This window comes from Polypterus senegalus, chromosome 3, assembly GCF_016835505.1.
Source record: "Polypterus senegalus isolate Bchr_013 chromosome 3, ASM1683550v1, whole genome shotgun sequence".
In the NCBI taxonomy this organism is placed as follows: domain Eukaryota; kingdom Metazoa; phylum Chordata; class Cladistia; order Polypteriformes; family Polypteridae; genus Polypterus; species Polypterus senegalus.
In genome coordinates, this window is record NC_053156.1 from 132,906,594 (window position 1) to 132,930,636 (window position 24,043).

The 24,043-nt window shown below is 38.7% G+C and overlaps 1 protein-coding gene across 5 annotated transcripts in view; it reads right to left on the reverse strand.

Annotated features, from left to right (window-relative positions):
- Window positions 1–2,226: 2,226 nt before the first annotated feature.
- The window catches only part of LOC120525558 (heparan sulfate glucosamine 3-O-sulfotransferase 5), a 243,886-nt gene continuing 222,069 nt past the window's right edge, over window positions 2,227–24,043 (reverse strand). For 4 of the 5 annotated variants that reach the window (XM_039747955.1, XM_039747954.1, XM_039747957.1 and 1 more), the window contains 2 exons: window positions 13,730–13,871; window positions 2,227–3,622 (listed from right to left, as the gene is read on the reverse strand). In XM_039747955.1, coding sequence (XP_039603889.1) covers window positions 2,692–3,622; window positions 13,730–13,836 — 1,038 coding nt within the window. In that variant the 5' untranslated portion in view covers window positions 13,837–13,871 and the 3' untranslated portion in view covers window positions 2,227–2,691. The remainder of the gene's footprint in view (window positions 3,623–13,729; window positions 13,872–24,043) is intronic. The other variant, XM_039747958.1, reaches the window with a different exon arrangement.

Below are 24,043 nucleotides of genomic sequence, written 5' to 3' on the forward strand. Positions count from 1 at the left end.
GGGAAACAACCAAGACAGACTGGGGTATCAACCTGGTAACCTCTTTTAATAATGTAAACTGAAAAGACCGCAATCAAAATGATTCAAAACAAAAAAATGTTCAATTTTCTCTGTCTGGAGTCAAGAAAGTAGTAGGAGCTCTGTCTTTGTCAAGTGTCAGTTGAACATTTGGGCTGACTTTATAATGCTGATTCTGGCATTCTTTCCAGGCTGTGGAAGAGGAAGGACAATACAATGTTAGTGTTAGCAGCTCCTCTCATCCTGGGGTGGAAGTGTTTACCTCACCAGAGCCATGAAGGTGGACACCAGGCACGCTTGCTTGACAACATATTTACAATACTAGCAAAATACCCACGCTTCGCAGCGGAGAAGTAGTGTGTTAAAGAAGTTATGAAAAAGAAAAGGAAAAATTTTAAAAATAACGTACATTATTGACAATGTAATTGTTTTGTCACTGTCATGAGTTGTTGCTGTCATCAAGGATTTGATTGTCATTATTTCTTTCAATCAGGTTCGTATTTGGAGTTCCGTGTTTGTCGACCGGTGTAAAGATACCATGTTTCATTATTCTAAGTGTTCACTATCCATATTGCTACTCGTGAATCTAAGATGTTTAACAGGCATTCCCGGTATTAACTTGTGGATTTTCCTGTGAATATTTAGCAGCAGCGTGTCTATGAACTTGTGGAATTGCCTGCGAGTATTTAGCAACAGAATATCTATTAACTTGTGGATTTTTCTGCGAGTATTTGGTGGCAGCATCACAAAGTTGTTTCCGTCTAGCTGCATCAGAAAATGTACCACAACGTCTGACACGCCTCCTTTTTACTGCTTTTTCACAGCTTGGATTGCTGCAGTCATAATCGGTTTGAGTTTCATAGTTTGTTTCAATTACGTTAGTATTTGCAGGACTTGTGTTGAAATGACATTCGGCATCTGTCAAGCGTTGAAAGCATACAACCGGCTTCATCGATAACTTTGCATCCAGCTTTTGAGAGTTTAAACATTCATAAACATCAAAGTGTCCACTACTCAAATCGTCACATGTGAATCTAAGGTGTTTAAGAGGCATTGGCGGCCCTCCAAAGGTGTAAAATATTTGGCCATTTCGGTACACTTGAAAGCGACAACCGAACAATTCAGCGGCAGCCATCAACTCACAAGCAGAACCATAGGTGAAGGGCTTAAGCATTTCACTCTTCTAGTGCTCCGGTGTAGTATAATTATCTCCTGTCCCATCATCAGTCCACACCTTGAACCTGTCCCAGTCATTCAATACATAAGATACAATGTTCCTCCGGATATCAAGAGTGAGCCTGATATGGCCGTGCAATATGTAACAAAGAGAATGAAAAAGGTAGGTGCCATCTCCGGGCATGGAAACCACTCGGTAAGTGACAGTTCTTTGATCGATGGTGATCACCTCAATAGACATGTTAATGGGGGTACAGTTGGAACGGTAAAAGAAATGGGTACCTGAACAATGTAAAGTAAGTCTAAAATACCTACACAATAACTATAAGCGTAATAAACAAACAATAAAACAGCGGAGATGCCGTGGATTAAATAAACAGGCTGCAGTTATCAGCAAGGAGACATGAATACTGTGGCGAAGCAAGGAAGGGAATGAAGCGACCGGAGTGACAGATGGCCTTATATGGGCAGGCAGCCAATTACGTGGGTGGCGTGGGGATGGGGGACGCAACTCCGCCTCACACGGGGACCGAGCTGCAGGCTATGGGTGTATATATCTACATAAGTAGAATTCAGTTATGCTTTACTATTAAAGGGTAGTTGGGAATAAATGCAGAAACCATAACTGGAATGGGCAACAGTGCTGCTCTGGGCTCAGTCACAGTGGCATTCATGTTTGCCATTGTAATCTAAATTTACCAATACATGTAATGTGTAAATTTTTGGGATGCGAAAGAAAACTGGAATTAAAAAATCTACACACAAAGCAAAAGGAGAATGTGCCAGTTCCACGGAGATAATGGCCAACTGCTGTCAGATCTTTGGAGTCTAAGACACCGCTCCACTGTGATGCCCTTAAAACATGAGGAATGGGAACATGCACAAGCAGGATGATATATTTAATGTAATTTTACCAAATTAGTTCAGATTAGATTAAGAAAATTTAATAATGTATGGGTGAATGTTTATAAGCAAGCTGAACTGCCCTTCTGAATTAAAAAAATGTTTTGATAAAATACAGACAAAAATGTGTATGTTTTAAAAGTAATTTAATCATCTTCAGTTTTGTGCAACGTACTTAGAGAAATGTTGACCCCCAGCTACAAATAACAATTGTCAGAATTATGGCTAACAATATTTCTTTGTTATGGTTCTGGATATAAGAATATCTGTTCACTTTTAAAATTTTCAAAACATACAGTTATTACCCAGGACATTTTCAAAGGGGAATGTAGGCTCTAGAAATCTATCAGTTTGAACAGCAACAATGCGTTAAATACGAAAAGGTGGTCACTTAAAATAAAGCTTAAATTAATTCAGGACTGCAAACATCAACATACTGCATATATAAAGAAATAAAAGAAACTTTGATCCCATTTAATATTTGGTCACATCATGTTACATTGTCAGTCTTTATTTTTAATAAAAGTGCTTTTTTGTACTTTAGATCAGGCTCTATAAAAAGCCCATTTAAGAAGGTGTTGTAAACATCTTGCTTTATGGCCAGTTAAATGTCCTCCCAGTGATCTGGTAAAACTTTTGATTGAAAGGGTGGAAAAATTTGCGCAATTTGGTAACAACAGAAGGATCCACCTCTGGATGAGTTCGTCCTTTGCTACCTGCTAGGCACTTGTTAAAGACAATGTTAAACCGTAGGCAATAGAAGCCTCTAGTGGCATTGAAATACAAGTTGTATTGACTAATCTTCGGAGGAAGTTTCAAAAAACGCTCCACGAGCTGAAGTTCAGGTAAGGGGTTTATAATGAGCTGGTCTCCATCCACGATATGAAACTGCTCAATGGGAAAGTACTTCAACCACCTCTCTAAATGTTTGGTGTAAATGCTCGTTCTCACTGCCTTGTACTTAGTATTCACCTCATAAGTGTTTGAATCAATTGCTAGTTTTTCAAATTTGTAGTACGTCTTATTTTTCCTTTCTTTGCCTTCCAGCACTTGAGTGTAATCAGAAATAGCCCTAGTGGTAGGCTCTCTCACAATAATCAGTAATTTGATGGAGGAGTTCATTTTGAAGATTCGCTCGGGAACTTCTTCTGTTATAAAATAGGCTGGGCTTTTCTCAATAGTTATTTGATGTGGATACGAAAATGGCATCTTCCCCCTGTACCATTCAATTCCCTTGGCGTAGTTTTGGTCGTTATCGAAGAAGTGAATTTCCTGGGAAGCCTTGACAACAGCTGGGTGGAGGTTGAGCATTTCCAGTAGTGCCCTGGTGCCACCTTTCCGTGCTCCTATGATGATTGCCTGAGGCAGCTGTTGTACCAGATTGTGAAGCCGTATCTGTTCTTTCGTGGCATTCCCTTTTCTCAGTTCATGCAGTAAGCCCCGTTTGAAGTGTAAAGTGCGCAGAGGGATCTGCTCAGGAATTCGAGGCCCAATTCGCCCTTCTAAAGGACAAACAGGCTGGATCCTGCAAAATGAAAAGCAGAGAAACTATGAACACAGAGTCATTCATTCATTTATAATCTAAAAATATATCTAAAACATTGTGTGATGTGGTATATTGTTCTATACTACTTTGAAATACCATATGTAACAAGTAAAGCTGAATGTGTGTCTTTTATGCAAATCCACAGCGCTGATCCTAACTCTGCCAGCTTTTCCACAGAGGAAGAACATAGACTGTGCTTTGGTGTGAAAAGTTTCCCTTTGAGGAAATGTATTTGGTGAGCACATAGGTGCTCAGCTGACATGACCAGTACTCAGCTTGTCATTGCTCACAGCCTGAACTGGCAGTGGAGGGCTTCTTTAGCTAATGCTGTAGACAGGCAGTTTCTGACATTGTAATCCAGACATCATCAGTCTGCAGCTGACCTCTGGCACTTACCACAGTGCAAATCTGTGAACTGTGATGTGGTGCGAATCAATGGCCATACACTCTAGGAGGTATTTTTGGGACTTAACACAGGTATGCAATGATGCTCCCCAAGGTAGGCTGGTTTGGAGACAAAAAGTTTCTCCCTGAGGAATTTAATAAGTGACCCACCTCACTTTACTCCACCTCAGGCAGCACCAGGTACCATTCTAGCATTTTATAGAAAAGAGTATGAGTTTAGTGCCAATTATAACTTAATGTAAAAAGAACAAACTGAAGCTAGACTTAAAGAACTTGGAAACAATGATATTATTATAATTGAAAAATTGGAAAGAATACCATTGGGAAAAAAAAAAATCTCTCTGGGCAGCTGCCTGCTATATTTAAATTAATTTAAAACCTTTGTTTCCACTACCTTTGCTCATATTGTTGTATTGGCCTTATTTGTTTACTATGCTTACTGTTATCAGTTGTGCAAATGCATGAATTTGTTACACTGGAATGGGTGTCCAGGGGCAGAGGATAGACTTTGGTCAAAAAAAAGGAAAGCTACAAAACAGAAGAAAGGATCAGATCTGTGAAAGGAGAGGCAAATGGCTTCAGATAAAGACTGCACACTTGAGTATGGTTCAGTGTATCAATCTAGGGAGCAGCAGTTACTGGCAAGTAACATGGCTGAGTAATCATTGGAGTAGGTTGGGACCAGAAGGAGGCAGTTTTGCATGGGGAGCATGAGAATTTTAGGATGAATCGTTTGATGTGTGTAAAGTCACTTTGTCAGTCAGTCAGTCAATTATTACTGTCATTCATTAAATATTGAGAACTGAATCCTAAATCCTCTCAGTGTTACTGTGAATTGGGCACAAAAGAAGCCAAACTGGATAAATTACGAATGATGCTAAAGGCAGGGCCTGGCATAGATCCCAGGTGAAAAAACGACATGGTGGTAGTTAAGGTTAAATCCATCCATCCATCCATTTTCCAACCCGCTGAATCCGAATACAGGGTCACGGGGGTTCACTGGAGCCAATCCCAGCCAACACAGGGCACAAGGCAGGAACCAATCCTGGGCAGGGTGCCAACCCACCGAAGGACACACACAAACACACCCACACACCAAGCACACACTAGGGCCAATTTAGAATCGCCAATCCACCTAACCTGCATGTCTTTGGACTGTGGGAGGAAACCGGAGCGCCCGGAGGAAACCCACGCAGACACGGGAGAACATGCAAACTCCACGCAGGGAGGACCCGGGAAGCGAACCTGGGTCTCCTAACTGCGAGGCTGGTTAAATCTGGTATTTCATTAAATCGGCTAAATCTGCTGTCCTAAGAGGAGGTTCTTATTGGTACAAAAAGGCCAGGAGTTCACAACATCACTCCTGGAGGGCCTGACTATCCAAATGATTTCTGGCCTACAGAAGATTTTCACTTTTTACTCTTTAATTTCTTTACAAATATTTTACAAAACCAATACCTCATTATTATTTACTAGCTGTGCTACCTGTTAAAAAGATGGGTTCTGTATCAATGTAGACCTCTGTGTTAACATTTGCAATGCACCATGAAATGCATATGTCTCTTGTTATATGCCATTTGGTATGGGTTTAGTAAAAGCAGTGTTAATGTTTGTGATGCGCCATCTATTAGAATGACACATGCAATGCAATTTATTACTAAAAATGCTTGTGATGTGCAATCTTTTGAACAGAGACATAGCAACTGGAAGGACACACAGACATTTTTTATTAGGGTGGATGAGTGAAACAAGGAGGTCTCAATTCACATAAAGTTTCAGGAAACTGACACTACAATTTGTCTTGCTGGTGATTTTGCAATTGCAAAAAATTAAACTTACTAAAGGCATTTTCACATTCAATCAGTTTGCTTTGTGCTAAATCAGGAGATGATTAGTTACTCTGTTTCAATGTCTAGTTATTTCAATTGCATTTTGAAAAGCAAACTTTGAAGAGAACCAGAAGTAACAGTAACCAACCTTCTGGGTATGTCATGGATTTCATTCATTGGGAAGAATTTTTTTTCAGAGAAAAATCGTCATGAAGAATTTATATGAGCTGTGCTTGCACACTGGGATAAATGTGAAGATTATTTTACCAAGCTGAGTTGTGTGTGCAGAATATGTTTCATCTGATAATTATAGGTGAACATGAAAATCTGTTACTTTGCATGCTATAGGAAGGACACACTTCACTTACACGACTCTGACAAGCTCTGCGAGGATATATAGTGACTAGACATTAAGCCCGTTACAATAACGGGCACTAGAACAGTAGTGCATAAACGTTAGAAGGAACAGTCTATATTAAATAGCAAGGGACCTTGACCTCATTCTGTTTGTTGTCTTAATTTTTTTTTGTAAAAAATATTTTTGCAAGAAGCCTAAAAGTAAAATAATAATAAAAATAAAACAGAAACGTATATGGCAATACAGTAAGTATAATTAATATTGCCTTAGTGTAAAACTTTGTAACAATCTGTAATACACAATAACTGAAGAAGATATTTAGGAAAACTTTTTTATTTTTTTACCTCATGAAATGTTTCTATAAAATTTCATTATAGACAACATTTCTTGTAAATATTCTGTCTGAGTTTCGCAACAGTTTGCCTTGTTCATCTACAACCTTGACAACAACATCTGGAAAACTTGTAACTCTTGATAATGCAACATGTAACTGACTGTGGCGGAATACTGGTTCTGGCAAGTAAATGCCAACTTTTTCTAAGGTTGGCTCTTCTGAGTCTTTCTCTGTTAGCTTTTTTCGGACTCTCATTTTCTTTTTCTTCAATCGATCTATTTGCTCGTATTTTTCTTTGTCTTTCAGCCTTTCTTTTATTGATGTTTACTTGTTCAGCTGACCGTTCTTTTAGGAGATGTTGCTTATATAGGATTTGATTGTCTGTGTGTTTTGTCCTACTTGATGTGGCCTTTTTTTGGGTGGCATGTTGTTAGTAGATAAGTCCGTAATATTTTATCTTACAGTAATACTGGCTTGTATATGGCTGTAATATGTGCCACTGTATTGTGTGCCTTTAATTTTCTCTCGCAGTAATACTGGTTTGTATTTACGTAAAATGCCTGTAATTTTCTCTTTCAGTAATACTGGCTTTGATGTCAATAATATGACTTTAATTTTCTGTAACAACAGTGGGCAATCAGCAACTGATGTAATGTGTGGTATGGAGCTGATAATCGTGCCTGTGGCGTCTCCCTAGCAAGTACTGTGCAGTTCCCCAACAAGTATTTTAATCTGTGGTGGCATGCAGCTGATTATTGTATGTGTGGCGTCTCCCCAGCAAAGGATTTTATGTGCGCAGTCGCGAGTACCCAATCAGCACTCTCCCCAGCAATGATGTCCTTTAGTTGCTTATAATGCGCGGCCGCGGCTAGGCCACTCACTGTGTGCCCAGCTTCCAGTGTGTGTGCTTTATTTGCTTATCATGCGCGGCCACGGCTAGGTCATTCACTGTGTGCTCAGCTTCCAGTATGTGTGCGTCCACGGTGCCGTGCGCATGGGCGCACTTCACCAGAAGACACAGACACACGGACACCTGGATGCACACAGGGGTTTTATTAAAGAGGATGTGCCTCAGTTTCATTTAGATGGATTCAGATGGATGACATATTGGATGAAGTTAATTTCACTGCTTGATGTGACGTGTTTGCACTCAATAGCCTGACAGCCACCTCTGTTCATGTCATATCAAATCACAAGAAGCAACAATAATTCACATCTAATTAAATTGGATTTGGGACAAACTTTTTTTGGTCCTTCAGGATCAAAACTGGGAAACCCTGTTATAAGATCCTCCATGTGCATCACATAAGAGCTGATAAAGCTTAGTCTGTTGTAGATAACAATTAGACTAGGAGATAGGCTAGATGGAATTCATCTGAAATTGGGACATTCAATCCCAGATTTAGATATGCACATATTTGGATAAACACTCTTTTCTGCCAAGCAATTGTTTACTCCTTGTGCTCAATATAAACTTTAGTGACTTGCTCCTAAAATTCTATCAGTTAAATGTAGACAACAATGTATAATCAATGAAGGTGTCTATTATGCTGAAAAGAAGAAAGATTCAAATTGAAAATGAAAATAGCTGTATTGGCATGGCTATAAATTTTGTTTTGCCAAAGCATTAACAGCACATTAAACAATAATGATTAAACATAAATAAAGCATAACCTCTCTGAAAGAAATGCTTGATTGTGCATTTCTTTTATAATATGATTCAGGATAGAGCTGAAATATTGAGCCTACTTAAAAGAACATTTAAAAACACAACCATAGGTAATACAACTTTTTTAGTATAACTTAAGTTTGGATTAAATATTTAAAGTTCATACAATATAATTAAATAGGAATGTATGGTGCAAGTCACACCTAAAAGTAAAATAAATACATCTATGATTTTTCTGAAGTTTGCTTAGAACCTATCTCAGCAGCAGCATTAATTTACCTAACATGTCTTTTAACGGAAAGTATGAGGAACTACATGAGATGAAGGAAAGTAATGCAGATTCAGAAAGAATGTGAAAACTCAAAATAGGCAGCAAATGGATTGTGCATTGAACCCAAGTCATTGAGGCAACAATTACGACTGTGCCACCCTTAAATGAAAACATAATAACATTTTCTAAAACTACTTATTTCATTAATGGACTGAATGATGCTTAAACATATTTCTAATAACACATTCGTAAGGCAAGAACATAGTCTGAATGGGCCACCACCACAGGGATCCAAGCAGAGATCAGTAGTATCAATTTTTAAATGAGATTTAAGTATCTTTATGTTTAGCAAGATCATCCACATAGCCTCCATTCAACAATCATTAAATCAAAAGCACAGGCTTCCAATAATTTTATATTTGAACATGTAGGCTTCCATATTATGTACTCATTTCAGATTTTAAGTAATAGATGATTCAGGTAGTTGTTCATATTCTGAAAGTAATACTCCGTATTTAGATGCTAAGTCAAAATGTCAACATAATTCTTTGAAGAGATATAGTCATAACATCTTTTCTCTCACACCAGCGTATTTCAGGACTACCGCTCTTCAGGGCCAGACATGAAAAACGCAAAAATACATAAATTACATCTCTGTAAAAATTTATTAGTCGCTTATGTTGAGTTCACTGAAATTTTGGTTCTGTGGCAATGAAAACCAAACAAAAAATATTTATTGAGCAAGATGAAATATGTAAAGAAACATGGAACACACATTAAAATGTTAAAAGTGAAACAGAACAATGCATGAATAAATATATTAACAATGCATGAATAAATATATTTAGAAATTACCTTATACTCAGAAGTTCAAACAAATAATAAGCCTAACTTACAGTTATAGAGAAAAGGGGTCCAGGGCTACCCCAAGTGGAATGACAGCAAGCAAGATCCAACCCTGCAGGAGAAGTCAGTCCATTAAAGGATACACTTCCTCATACCAGTCTAATGTAAAGTCACTTAATTCACTTGTTCCATTAGTTTTTTTAGGGGGAAATCCACATAGGCACATGCTATAATTGTGCCAGGATTCAAAGCTAGGGCTGTGAGACAGAAATGCTAAATATTGTGTCATGGTGCGGGCCAGGGGCCTCATGTATAAACGGTGCGTACACACAGAAATGTTGTGTAAGAATGTTTCCATGTTCAAATCGCGATGTATAAAACCTAAACTTGGCGTAAAGCCACGCACATTTCCACGGTAGCTCATACCCTGTCATACGCAAGTTCTCCACTCGGTTTTGCAGACTGGAGGCACCCATCGTCAAAGAAGTGCTACTGTTCCTGTGTGGTTTATCTTTCTTTTTCAGATCCACATTATTGACACGGCTTTATAAATACACTGAAATTAACAGCATATTGTTTATTAGTTTAATGCATCTGATTGTAATTAACCTGTAACAATATAATGGTCCACAGAATGGTCAAACTATTCCAAATACCATAGCTGCTTTATAGTTGTTACTCTCACTGCACCTTCTTTTTCTTCTTACAGCTGCTCCTGTTAGGGGTTGCCACAGCGAATCATCTTTTTCCATATTACTCTCACTGCACCACTCGGAGCAGCTGATCGGAAAGAGAATTATCGGTATACAGCATCAAGCACACGCTGCCTCAGCCATGCTTCCTATTTGAACTGCTTCTCACGCGGCAAACGCTTCAAAACCTTTCCTGTACTGACCTTGCGGTTCAGAAAGAGTTTCATCCCAAGCGCTCTAAATGCAATCAATCACTCCATTAAGTGCCCCTTGTAGAACTGTTTGTACTTATTTGTACAATCACCTCACTGTAAACTTGCACTACAGTTATAATATTGCACGATCTGAGCCATTTTATAAAGCACGTATTTACATATGATGACGATATCATTTTTAAGATGAAATTCAGCAAAATATGTTTATTATATTATACAGATAAAACTTTAACTTCATTTAAATAATCTATATTGTTAATAGTTAAAAAACATGGTGTCGCTACGCTAGCAAGGATCTGGCGCTCCGTTCACGGATTGTTTCTGCCTCAACACTGTATGCTTCACTGGGACTGGCGTGAAGGATAGAATAATTAAACATGTACTACAAAGATATTTCAATGTTCCTTAAAAAATTTGAAGAAATGGCGTTATAAGCTTACAGACGGCTTAGCGTCTATTACAGAGCTGATTGTGTGGCGATTGGTTACTTGGAGAAAGAAAAGGAAGGACAGGAATTGGGGGTTAGTACGTTTGAAAGAGACAGTACTGCTGCAATAAATTATTTCATCGAAGGTCACACACAATCACTGCGCCACCATGTTCCCATGTTTAATAACATGCTTTAACTCCTATCATCATGAAAATTATATCAAGTATACATCTCAGTATTTTAATATTCAGAGAGCTGTAATATTATGAATGTAATGGATTCTGTGTCCTGTCAGAGGAAGACAAAGCACGGAAGCACGTAGTGATTCCAACACATAGAGCACATAGAAGATCAAATACAAAACAAAGCATTTAATGTGCTACTTTAGTTATGATGGGATTTGAGAAACTTGTAAATTAAACGATTTTAAGATGAAGTTTATGATGTTCTTCCTTAATGATAAAATAAACTACGTGATTAAAGTGGAAATTTCAAGATTAATGTTGACATTTTGTGCTTTTTTCCCACTGTGTGCCTATTTTTTTTCTCTGTACCCTAATAAGCTTTCATATGAAATTCAGACGGTGGGATACGACTCAGCTTTTAATGGCGAATTTGATATCTGACAACTTTTTTTATTTTGGGCACTGTATGACTTTGTGAACTTGAGCTTTCGAGTTTCTCTGACACACTATGTCACTCGATCAACTTCCTTTTCTTGTTCATACCATTGTTTAAACCAAAAATAATACGTTTTTCCTTGCCTCCACTTGGTATTTGCTGAAATTGTTCTACAAACCGGATTCCAAAAAAGTTGGGACACTATACAAATTGTGAATAAAATCTGAATGCAATGATGTGGACGTGCCAACTTCTAATATTTTATTCAGAATAGAACATAAATCACGGAACAAAAGTTTAAACTGAGAAAATGTATCATTTTAAGGGAAAAATCTGTTGATTCAGAATTTCATGGTGTCAACAAATCCCAAAAAAGTTGGGACAAGGCCATTTTCACCACTGTGTGGCATCTCCCCTTCTTCTTACAACACTCAACAGACGTCTGGGGACAGAGGAGACCAGTTTCTCAAGTTTAGAAATAGGAATGCTCTCCCATTCTTGTCTAATACAGGCCTCTAACTGTTCAATCGTCTTGGGCCTTCTTTGTTGCACCTTCCTCTTTATGATGCGTCAAATGTTCTCTATAGGTGAAAGATCTGGACTGCAGACTGGCCATTTCAGTACCCGGATCCTTCTCCTACGCAGCCATGATGTTGTGATTGATGCAGAATGTGGTCTGGCATTATCTTGTTGAAAAATGCAGGGTCTTCCCTGAAAGAGATGACGTCTGGATGGGAGCATATGTTGTTCTAGAACCTGAATATATTTTTCTGCATTGATGGTGCCTTTCCAGACATGCAAGCTGCCCATGCCACACGCACTCATGCAACCCCATACCATCAGAGATGCAGGCTTCTGAACTGAGCGTTGATAACAACTTGGGTTGTCCTTGTCCTCTTTGGTCCGGATGACATGGCGTCCCAGATTTCCAAAAGAACTTGAATCGTGACTCGTCTGACCACAGAACAGTCTTCCATTTTGCCACACTCCATTTTAAATGATCCCTGGCCCAGTGACAACGCCTGAGCTTGTGGATCTTGCTTAGAAATGGCTTCTTCTTTGCACTGTAGAGTTTCAGCTGGCAACGGCGGATGGCACGGTGGATTGTGTTCACTGACAATGGTTTCTGGAAGTATTCCTGAGCCCATTCTGTGATTTCCTTTACAGTAGCATTCCTGTTTGTGGTGCAGTGTCATTTAAGGGCCCGGAGATCACGGGCATCCAGTATGGTTTTACGGCCTTGACCCTTACGCACAGAGATTGTTCCAGATTCTCTGAATTTTCGGATGATGTTATGCACAGTTGATGATGATAGATGCAAAGTCTTTGCAATTTTTCGCTGGGTAACATCTTTCTGATATTGCTCCACTATCTTTCTGCGCAACATTGTGGGAATTGGTGATCCTCTACCCATCTTGGCTTCTGAGAGGCACTGCCACTCTGAGAAGCTCTTTTTATACCCAATCATGTTGCCAATTGACCTAATTAGTGTTTATTGGTCTTCCAGCTCTTCGTTATGCTCAAATTTACTTTTTCCAGCCTCTTACTGCTACTTGTCCCAACTTTTTTGGGATTTGTTGACACCGTGAAATTTTGAATCAACATATTTTTCCTTTAAAATGATATTTACTCAGATTAAACATTTGATCTGTCATCTACATTCTATTAAAAATAAAATATTGACATTTGCCATCTCCACATCATTGCATTCAGTTTTTATTCACAATTAGTTTAGTGTCCCAACTTTTTTGGAATCCGGTTTGTATTTTTCTTTGTGGTTTTGCCATTGTCTTTTCACAGAACACTGAGTTTAAGGGCTATTTATATTGATTTACATATTTAAAGAGGAATAATTCTGGGAGGAGACGGGGTGGGACAGCATGCGCGTGCACGTGCATTACTTTTCACGCTGACCGGGATTTATGTAGCTGAAGAACGTGGAAGTTGGCGAATGCACAGATTTATGCATCTGTATTTTTTTGTGCATAGGTACATTTCCGCGTTTGTGCTTGTCATGTTACAGTGCGAATTCTACACATGGTGTTATGCATGAGGCCCCAGGTGTTTTATACTGTACATTTCAAAATGTTTTTTTTTATCTGACGATACTGTGAAAGAAATATTCATTTAGCATATTTCATTGTCAACCATGCCAGGTCTCTGGGAATTTTTTTCATACTAAGTATTTGCCACAATAATTATGATGCCGAGCAGGAACTCATCCAGAAATGGTAGATGTTAAGAGTGCCAGATGTTAAATGAATGTGAGTGAAGGCCAAGAGTCAACTTACTTTATCGCATGGAGCAATTTCTTAGTGCAACACCTGCGTTCATTATTTAACTGTCCAGTGGGTTCTCTGGACGAGACCATTTGCAAAGTGTCAGGGAGAAGAAAAATGGTTAGATAGTTACTGACCTATCCAAGCTCCCAACTCTGACAACTAGATACAGGAGACTTCCAACAGCAAGGCTGGCAAGCACAAAGAGCTTCTGTCTCAGCAACGCCTGCTGTTTGAATTGCATGGCCCTCCATCAATCTTCAGGACTGCAGCTTCAGCCTGCGGAGACCAGAGCAAATAAACCACTTATCATCAAGTGGGAAAAGACAGCCTAATGTTTATTAACAGACAGTCAATCAATTCTTACAAGCGATTAAGCCACACTTGCAGATTCTTTTAAGCCACAGTATTGCTATTATAGAAGAAGCTTTTAGTAAACTGTGTGATCTAATCTAATGAAATGCACACAAACAGCTCTTACATGAGTCTTTCTGATATAAATTGTCCTTTTCTTGTAATAAATCTTTGGAGGACAATGTACTTGCTGCATTACATCTGCTGAATAGGCCTAATGTGCAGTAAACAGGGTGTTATTCTATATCCACAGCAAAACAAACACGACAGGTTGTGCTGAAAAGGCTATATTTTGTTTTAGACTAGCGCTATTTCTTCAGATATTTCTTCAGCTGCATGTAGACCATAAATTCTCAGTAACAGAACTCATAAAGTAGCACATTTTGAATACAACTGGCTGTCTTGATGATAGAAAGCAGTAAATACCTATACAGATCGCTGTTACTGATGAGACAAGGTAAATCAAAACAAACAGCTCACTTTCAACTTCCAAATGCAGTACAGAAACAATGCCATATTGTCCAGACAAATTAAAACTTGAGGAGATGTCTGGCTGAGGTAGGCAAAAGCAGTCAATCATAGAATAAGTTCATTTTGACCAAGTCCTGAGTTGTGTGTATTATGTCACAATGGTACTGTTTTACCATACTTTAAAGTGCAACAGCAGGATTTACAGACAGCAAGAACACATATTTAAAGGTTTATTCTGTAAACAGATTACAACATGAGCTCAAGATAACACCTTTATGAAACCAAAGGCCAAATGACCTTTTAAAAATGCTATTCAACATTCAGATCAAATAAACAGGGGGCAGAGTTTTGGTGAAATATTCTTTGTCAGACTGTATAAATTGTTCCTGAGGGAGTCAAAGTCAAAGCACTACACAGGTCATCTATAATGAAATATGAAATTAAGGTCATAACTGAATACTGAATATGTTGCTAAACTCCACGCATGTTTTATGAAATGTCAGGAGATTCTTCAGACAAACATTTTCTCACCTTACATTTACTGATAGGATATTGGTAAATACAATGCTTTTGGATCATCAAATCATAACTAGAATTGTAACTCATTTATTTAAATTAAAATTGTTTGACAAAGTATTAAATAATACACCATTTATTGATTATCAAGCCTCTTGATATATTCTACACTAGAATATATCATTTGTGTTCTTAAGTTTTGCATCTGCCTCATTTGCATTTGCACTTGTAGATTCTTCTGTAACGGCACTACTTATACTTTATGCCATCGACAAAATAATAATAACACCATCATTGACAGAGAGAGAGAGAGAGAGAGAGAGAGAGAGAGAGAGAGAGAGAGAGAGAGAGAGGTTAGGAGCATGCACTGATACAAAAATGCCCTAATTTTGTTTGATAGTCAATGCTATAACCATCTATTATCCCAGTGCCTTTGTATATCTCCAAGTTCAAAAAAATGGTGGGGAAAGACGGAGAAAAACTTTTCAGAATAAAAAAAAAATTCTCCCTTCTTCCTATCATTTTAATTTTTTTAAAAAGAATCTGTCACTTAGACCAATTTTCCAAGTGACTGCTGAGGGTCTTACTTGCAAGACTGTTAATCCTATATTAACTATAATTAGTATGTTGTCAGAAGCCATCACTGCTCATTAAAGAATTAGGGAAAAACAGAAACAGTAGAGTATTGAAATATTTTTTATCATGACATATAATAGACTTGGGACAAGCAATAATTTTTTCCTTTTTATTTTTTGCTTTTTTCCAGCTGCACTCCCTTTTTTGAACAAGTGATCATGCTGGGTCTGAGAATGTTTGAGGAGTTTACTGTGAATATTGCTTTTTTAGAGGACAGAAAGATATGGAAGAAGAGGATCCGCTGTGGCAACCCCTAATGGGAGCAGCTGAAAAAAGAAGAAGATTGCTTTCTTATTTTCTAATCTTTTTGTGGATTTTTGCTTTGACTTTGGAATTATGGCATCTGGATTGTGTATTGGGATTTGGGCCTTGTTCACCCTGGATTGCCTTTTCTGGCAAATCTCTTTTTTTCTCCTTTGAGGTTTTTGTTATATTTTACTGCTTTGATAATAAATCTGCATTCATAACGATTCATTGCTGTCTGTTTATCTCCACAAGCTATAGTTTTTACAGTTTCTTTCCCTTATAAGGCATTTTGTTAAGTACGAGACTTTCTTTGCATTGTAAGCTTTTTAAATCAGTTCCCTATTTTTGGGGCCTATATGGCCAAAGCCTGCAGGTGGCAGTTGGGGTACTGGCTGGATTGGAGTTAACCTTTTCTGGGATGGCTATTTAAGATCCTGGCCTAGTTTATAGGTTTTTTTGGAGGTCTCACTCACCATTCCTCCATGTCTGGAACTCAAACGTACAACGATCACTCCTGATATTTTTCATTTAATGAAGAAAGTGATATATTCATTTATGTGCAGCATTTGACATGATAGACCAAAGTGGGTCTGATGTCTGTTTTAAGGGTCTGACAATAATCAACTATGCAACCTTTTTAGGTAGGTTCATTCCACATTATTTTCAATATCCACTGAGCTCTAATGACACTATTCCTAAATACAAATATATAAACAGCCTTATACAAGATTCAATGCCAAAACTGATATTATTTGACGTGTCATTGGGCGATACCATTTAGAAACTTAAACCTCATTTGTATACTGGTGACACTTAGCAGTTTATATCAATAATAGACACTGCATTTTTTACTTCTTGGAATAATGATATGAAACAGTGGGTAAGTGATACGTCTTTATTCTTAAACTCAGAAATAAGTTCTATTAATGAGTGGAAATTCTGAAAAAAGAAAAAGAAAAATGCCATTGACTTAAAACTTGAAAGGGCTGATTTTACTTTTGATGCACTGGTAATTAAGGTGATGTCTATAATAATAATCTATTCTTTAATCTATCTTATAATAAAGCACAATTACATCATATTCTTATTATGAAGGATACTAAAAAGCTCCCTTTACATCAAGAATAACTGACTCTATCAATGCTCTCCTCCTGTTCTTTTGAAATAGTCCTATATCCTGCCAAATTATATTGCATTTGAAAATGCAATCATGTCTCCAGTTCTCAGGTGTCTATATTAGCTTCTAACGCAGCTCATTTCAGAAGTTTATTTCTAACATATAAACACATTAAGTGGCTGGCTGCGATATACTTTAGAGAAGTAAAAAACTGTCTGTACTTTTTTGTCTAGAGTATAACAGTTGGAATCATCCTATTGTTTTGTCCAATTCTCTTCACACTTTCTTGGTGTAGTAACGTTTAGCAAGTTTTTCCTCCTGGCATGCAGAGTGGATGGAGGAAAATTGCTTTTAGAACAGCCTAGCATTAAGACCTTTTCTTATTTTCACTTCTGTTATGTAAAACACCATGCACTGTAATACTTTAAAATGCCCTGGGAGGAGCTGACCAGCCATATGGCACAGGTTTAGATGAGAACTGTTAGGTTATAGTAAATGCCGTCAGGGATGAACAATTTCTCATAAGAGCTCATTACAGGTAATTAAATAGAGATTTTTCAAGATTGTATTTGAATATGGCTTCTGATTATGACAAAAAATGAATGAAGTAGCTCTGGGTCTGGTGAGCTTTAATACATGCATTTAGATGACCATCTTTTAGAAAACGTGTAATCACCCAGATCTTATTTGACTTAAATTTGATTAACTTTTCAGCTGCTGCTCATTGGCTAGCAAATGCTTACCTAAAAAAGATGCTAAAACCTTATCAAGCCTTAAACTACTTTATGTTGTGACAGGTTGGTTCATGGAAGCTTCTCCTTTTGTCATATTATATTATATGTTGATCACATGCAGCCAACAAAATGTGCATAATGCTTGCTGTTTATGTAAATCTGTTTGCATGTAATGTATTACAGTAATCCCTCGTTTATCGCGGGAGATAGGTTCCAAGGCCGGCCGCAATAACTGAATTTCCGCGAAGTAGGGACACCATATTTATTTAAGTATTTAACGTGTATTTGGACGTTTTTAAACCTTTCCTATACTGTTTACAACACACCCTTTACTCTATTAATAACAGGGACAACTGTTAAGCAATATGAAATCGGTATATAAGTTTACAGTTACTGTATAGCGAAGTACACGTACCTATATATGACGTGATGATGGTGATGAATATGCTGTGCAGTAAAAATGATGACGATGAAAGTGATGATGACTTTTACTGCGCAGCCGATGACTGTATTTTACGTCTCTTTAGATGGCGGTGCCATTTCCTGGGGCACCTCTTCCACAGTTTCCGAAGGTGTATCTGTACTAGTAGTAGGAACTGGCTCTTTTTTGTGAGGCTGCAAAAACATTGTGATCGGCAGTTGCTGCCACTGCTTCTTTTTCCGGTCGAAGAGCAGCTTGTAGGCAGTCATGACGACGTCAACCTTGTTGCAAAATTGGACCGATCGAACCATATCGTCGTCCCATTCCTGTGACCGCTCTTGCAGATCCTTAGCCAGTCTGCAGCCACAGCCGCGAACGTTCTCCCTTCCTTCAACACATCCAGAAGTTTCACCTTCTCAGCGATCGTCATCATTCTTCGTTGGCGTTTAGGCTCAGCACCAGCCTTGGAAGAAGGAGCACGTTTGGGAGCCATTGCAGGGGCTGAAAATTGAACCGAAGTTCAACACAAAGAAACCACAAAAAAATCACACACAGTGCCGTGTAAAGTAAATCGCTCGGCGAGAAAGCTTGAAGCGAAATGGCCACGACAGAGAGACAAGGAGAGGTGCTGTGGAATCTGGGCATCAGTCAAAGCACCAATCACAGGCCCGATTAGAAAGCGGGAAGCTGTGATTTTTCGTCTCCCTCCCATGTACCAATCACAGCCCGTGTTACAACACACTTAGTCACCGAACTTGTTTTGTTGTTCTTAGACTAGGAAATACTACTACTATATTTAAAAACTGCGAAGTCGTGAATCCGCGAAAAGTGAACCGCAAAGTAGCGAGGGATTACTGTATATAAAAAAGACACATCATGATTGTTTCTCTCTGTATGCTACTATAACATATATACATATGGTAGGCAAGTAACTTCTGGGTTCCTAGGTGTCTGTTTCAGGAGAGGTAAGTGTTTTCAGGTTTGGGTTTCTTTTAGTGATTGCACTTGTGTTTTACATATTGTTCTGTGTGCTATGTTATTATTATCATTATAGAGCTGATTTTACTTTTGATCACTGTGTTTTAAATCTAGCAATCCTCCTGCACCTTTGTTTGTTTGCCTGCTACTGCACAATTTTGTTCTGTTTAAAAAGTATTGCACATTTCCTACCATCTTCAGACATGATCAGATAACCCTACTTTGCATAAAACCAAGACTCGCTGCATCCCAAGTTAACAATTACAGGACTGTCTCTCTACTTTCCTTTCTTTCTCAACAGGTCTCTTCCTTCCTTGTACAGAATGGATTGCTCAATACCAACCAGTCTGTCTTCAAGAGGAACCACTTGAATGAGATGGCTCTACTAATGGTGGTTGACCAGCTTCGACTTGCTAGAGCTACCAACATGTTATGAGTCCTGATCCTGCTAGATCTCTCTTCTGCCTTTGACACAGTCAACCACAATATCTTTCTCGCCGCCCTCTCTGACATCGACATCACTGGAAATGCTCTTAGATGGTTTGAGTTGTACATCTCCGGGGGATCCTACAGCATGTTGCAATGAGAAGAGTTGTCAAAGCCATACCAGACATGTGCAGGGGTGCCCCAAGAATCGGTGCACTGTCCTCTACTTTTCTCTCTATACACCAACTCACTGGGATCTATTATCCAATCCCATGGATTCTCTTATCAGTGATATGCTGATAATACACAGCTGTTCCTGTAATTCTAAAGGACAATTAAATATAAGCTAGAGTCTGTGCATGTCTTACTAATATCTCAATCTGGATGAAAGACCACCTCAAAAAAAAAAAACAACAACCATGTGTGATCCTGGTCAGCCATCTTTGTACAGTTTGGATCACTGTTGCCAACACCTGCCAAGCTTGTGTGAAACCTTGGAGTGCTGATTGATGAACAGTTGTTTTTTTCAGAACACATTTCTACTGTTCCCATTCATGCAGATTCACTCTGTGTAACATCCACAAGATCAGACCTTATCTGAGTATACAGCACAACTTCTGGTCCAGGCTCTGGTCTTATCCCGTCTGGACTATTGCAACTTTGTACTCACTGGAGTAACTGAATTTTCAATCAACCCGCTGCAGATGAACCAGAATGCAGTGGCCCGTCTTGCATTTAACCAGCTGAGATGGGCATATGTCACTCCTCTCTTCAGGTCGCTACACTGGCTCCCTATAGTAGGATGCAGAGTAGTCAGTGGGTCAGCACCTGTGTATATGTAGAGACACTGATGAAGGGCTATGCTCCTTTTCACCCACTCAGGTCTGCCTGTGAACAGTGTCTGGTGATGCCACCTCAACATGGTAAAAAGTCTCAATCCAGACTCTTTTCCTGTGTAGTTGCCAGTACTATCCATCAGTACTACTGACTCCCTTAATGTATTTAAGAAGCAACTGAAAACCCATCTGCTCTGTGAATAGCTGTCTAATTGATTGAGAAAAACTATGCTCTGTGATATTTTATATAGATAGATATAGTTGGTTAATGTGTTAAGTTTAATTGCCTTATTGATAATAATCTATGATTGTAAATTATTGGTTATTAGCTCTTTTCACTTTTAGCAATCAAATTTTGTTACCTGTCCTATTACACTTGTTGAACAAACAGGCCCTAGACTAATGTTACTTGATTATGTTTATCTCTATTCTCTAGTCTCTTTGGACACAAACATCTGCAAAGCAACTAAATGTAAATGTAAACATCATAAAGAATGTCCAAAGCCATCCTGCTTTCTGAGCTAAATTTAATTCTACATTTTCACAAACTATGTAATGTTCATACAATAGAATGTAAATGTGTATGATTTGTTTTTGACACTTTTAAAATCTTAAGTATACACCTCTGATTCCTGGAATACATTAGCTGTTTTGGTTTATTGTTTTTAGTTGTTTGAACACATAAGGATGCTTCAGACCTCAAATGTAAACTGTGACGTGGGATTGACCAGGAGCACACTGCCAAACTAGTAAAGCTGGGAGGTTCTGAGTCAGCTTGTTGGTGTTATAATTTGACAGCTGAATGGCTAGAGGTTTAAGTAAATTCAAATTTCTGAGTCTACATATATTATTTGTGTCTCCTCTTCTGAAGTCTGACATTTGGCACACTGTCTCTGTAATTTTATTATTCTAATAAGTGTATATTATGAGCATCTGTGCAGCGCTCTTAGCCAACTTGTTCAATAAAATATTGAAGCAAAATGGTACCTTACCATGGTAATGACAAAATATCAAAAAACATGTAGTGTACACTACACAAAAAACAAGCTTTGGAGTGGTGTTTACTAAAAAAAACAAAAACAAAAAAAAAAAAAACCCTTTATACAAAGGACTGACTGACCTTTAGATGTACTGCATTAGCTCATTTGTTACAAGTTCTTACATTATAAAAACAAATGCGTTAGCTCACGCAGAAGACTGTTCAATTTTCCTGTAGCCATTTAGAATTCCCACTGGCATTTTTCAGTGGTCAACAGGAGGTGAGTGTTGGCTGACAAGAAAACTGCATAAGCTTTGGTTATATAGAAAAACAAAGTTGTAGTTACACTCTTCACATGTTGTAACACCCATAATGAAAGTGAGAGAAAAAGTAGCCCAACCTCAGTGCTGATGGGCAGATCAATGCACTTCTTTTTTAAGGCTGGTTGAATCATTTTCTAGAATCCATTTATTAGGCTTACTACAATTAAGCATACAGATCAACCAAGGAAACCTTACCAAAAGTTTTCTGGAAAATCCTTTTGGGTTTGAAAATGCCTCCCCATATATTAAAAAAAGAGCCTTATAAGGTGGGGAAACTAGTATTTTGCACTTAACTACTACCTCTTCAATGAGCAGTGTGAAACATGGGTATCTGAGGATCACCTTCCAGGTTCAGACAAGGTATGCAATATCCACCAAGGCAAGAGTGGGCACCAACACTAACAACACTGTCTCTTTTTTCTTCCATATTTCTGAGAAGCTGCACAGTGAGAACAACAAAGCCATGTACCATCAGCTAAACCACGCCTTGCCTGGCTGGAACGTCTCAGTCTGAAGATTGCCGTCCTGCATGGCAAAGCTCCCCACTAAAGACATACACGAGATAGCCAAATGTTTTGGAAAGTTGCCAAGGTTAGGAAGGTAACGTCTGATTTCTGTTGTGTTCATTTTTGTTCCATTTTTTGTACTTCGGAAGTAAACAGGGTGGCATCCCAACTTTTCTTTGGTTTTCTTTTGGTTTCCTCTCCCTCATCTGCACCTCACAGCAGAATACAAGAAGCAATTTTGAAATTAACTTAAAAAATCTTTGACTAAAATCAGCTTTTTAACATCGGTTACTGAGGGTTCTACCTCAATATATACCTGTATCGGACGGCCGGGGTCCATGACCGGCTGGAACGCCCCTTCGTTATATGCTCAGGGGGAGCAGCCATGGATGGTGCAATACCTCCCTCTGGACGCTAGATGGCTGCCCCCCTGGGTTGGAGCGATGCCTCGGTTTCCCGCAGGGCGACATGGGAATTGGAGTTGGGGGCAGCCCTGTTGGGTCCCGCAGGCACCGCCAGGGGGTGCTGCAGCTGGATCTCCTGAGCCTTTGTGGGCAGTGTTTTCACCACACCCGGAAATGCAGCCAGAACTCGGAAATCAAGCACCTGGATGAATTATAAAAGTGGCCAGCAGCCACCACTCGAGGAACCAGAAACGGGAGGAGGAGGACAAGGTTGCCTGGGAGGAGTGATGGAGGAATAAAAAGAACTATTTGCTTGGTGTTTATTTGGTGTGCTGTGCTTGGGACTGTGTACTGGTTGTGGGACACAGGCATGACATGCGCCCATAGGCGAAGAAAAATAAATTATTTATTTTAAGTTTTCCTCCGTGTCCAGTCTGTGTCGGGTCGGGCGCCTATATAGCGCCTTGTCACAATACAAATAAACATATACAATATAAGAAGAGTGAAGTGCAATATCTATCTATCTATAATATTGGAGCACCTCATGGAACTGTCCCTAGTTACTACTCTCTACACAATTAATATCCAGTACAATACCAGTGCTTGCCATCTATAGAAATTCTCAGATTACTCCCCATCTTACGTTGCATTAATATCTATCTATCTATCTATCTATCTATCTATCTATCTATCTATCTATCTATCTATCTATCTATCTAATGGAGACGAATTGAAGTACAGGAGGTTCGTGGAGGACTTTGTCTGAACCTGTAGCTCATTGTTGGAGTTCCAGCATGCCAAAGAGCCTCTGAGGCCAGTCACTATTTAGGGGATGGATATTAAAGTCTGGTTTCACATAAGCAGCAAACTGAACTGTTTGACAATGTAGTGGAATTGTACAACAAGGGCCAGAGCAGACTGTACTTCCTGATGAGACGTAGGTCTTTTAAAGTATGCAGCAAACTGCTGCAAATGTTTTAACAGTCTGTAGTAGCAAGTGTATTGTTATACACTGTGGTCTCCTCGAGAAGGAGTGTAAAAGATGCACAATGGCTGAGCAAACTTATCAGGAAAGCATACTTCACCAAAGGGCACTGAACACACTGACAGCTGTTGCAGAAAAGAGAATGGTGGCAAAACTGCAAGCCATCATGAAAAATCACCTTTCTCTTGGAGCACTTTCAGTCAAAGGCTCATTCCTCCATGGTGGGCTAAGAAGCACCTCTAGTGATCTTTTCTGCATGCTGCCATCAGGCAGTTCAATGCTTCCTCCTGACATCCCAAACTAAATGTTTATACTCTTTTGCAATATCTGCACAATATACAGTTCTGCTTGAAAATTTGTGAACCTTTTAGAATTTTCTATATTTCTGCATAAATATGACCTAAAACATCTTTAGATTTTCACTCAAGTCCTAAAGGTAGATAAAGAGAAACCAGTTAAACAAATTAGACAAAAATATTATACTTGGTCATTTATTTATTAAGGAAAATGATCAAATAT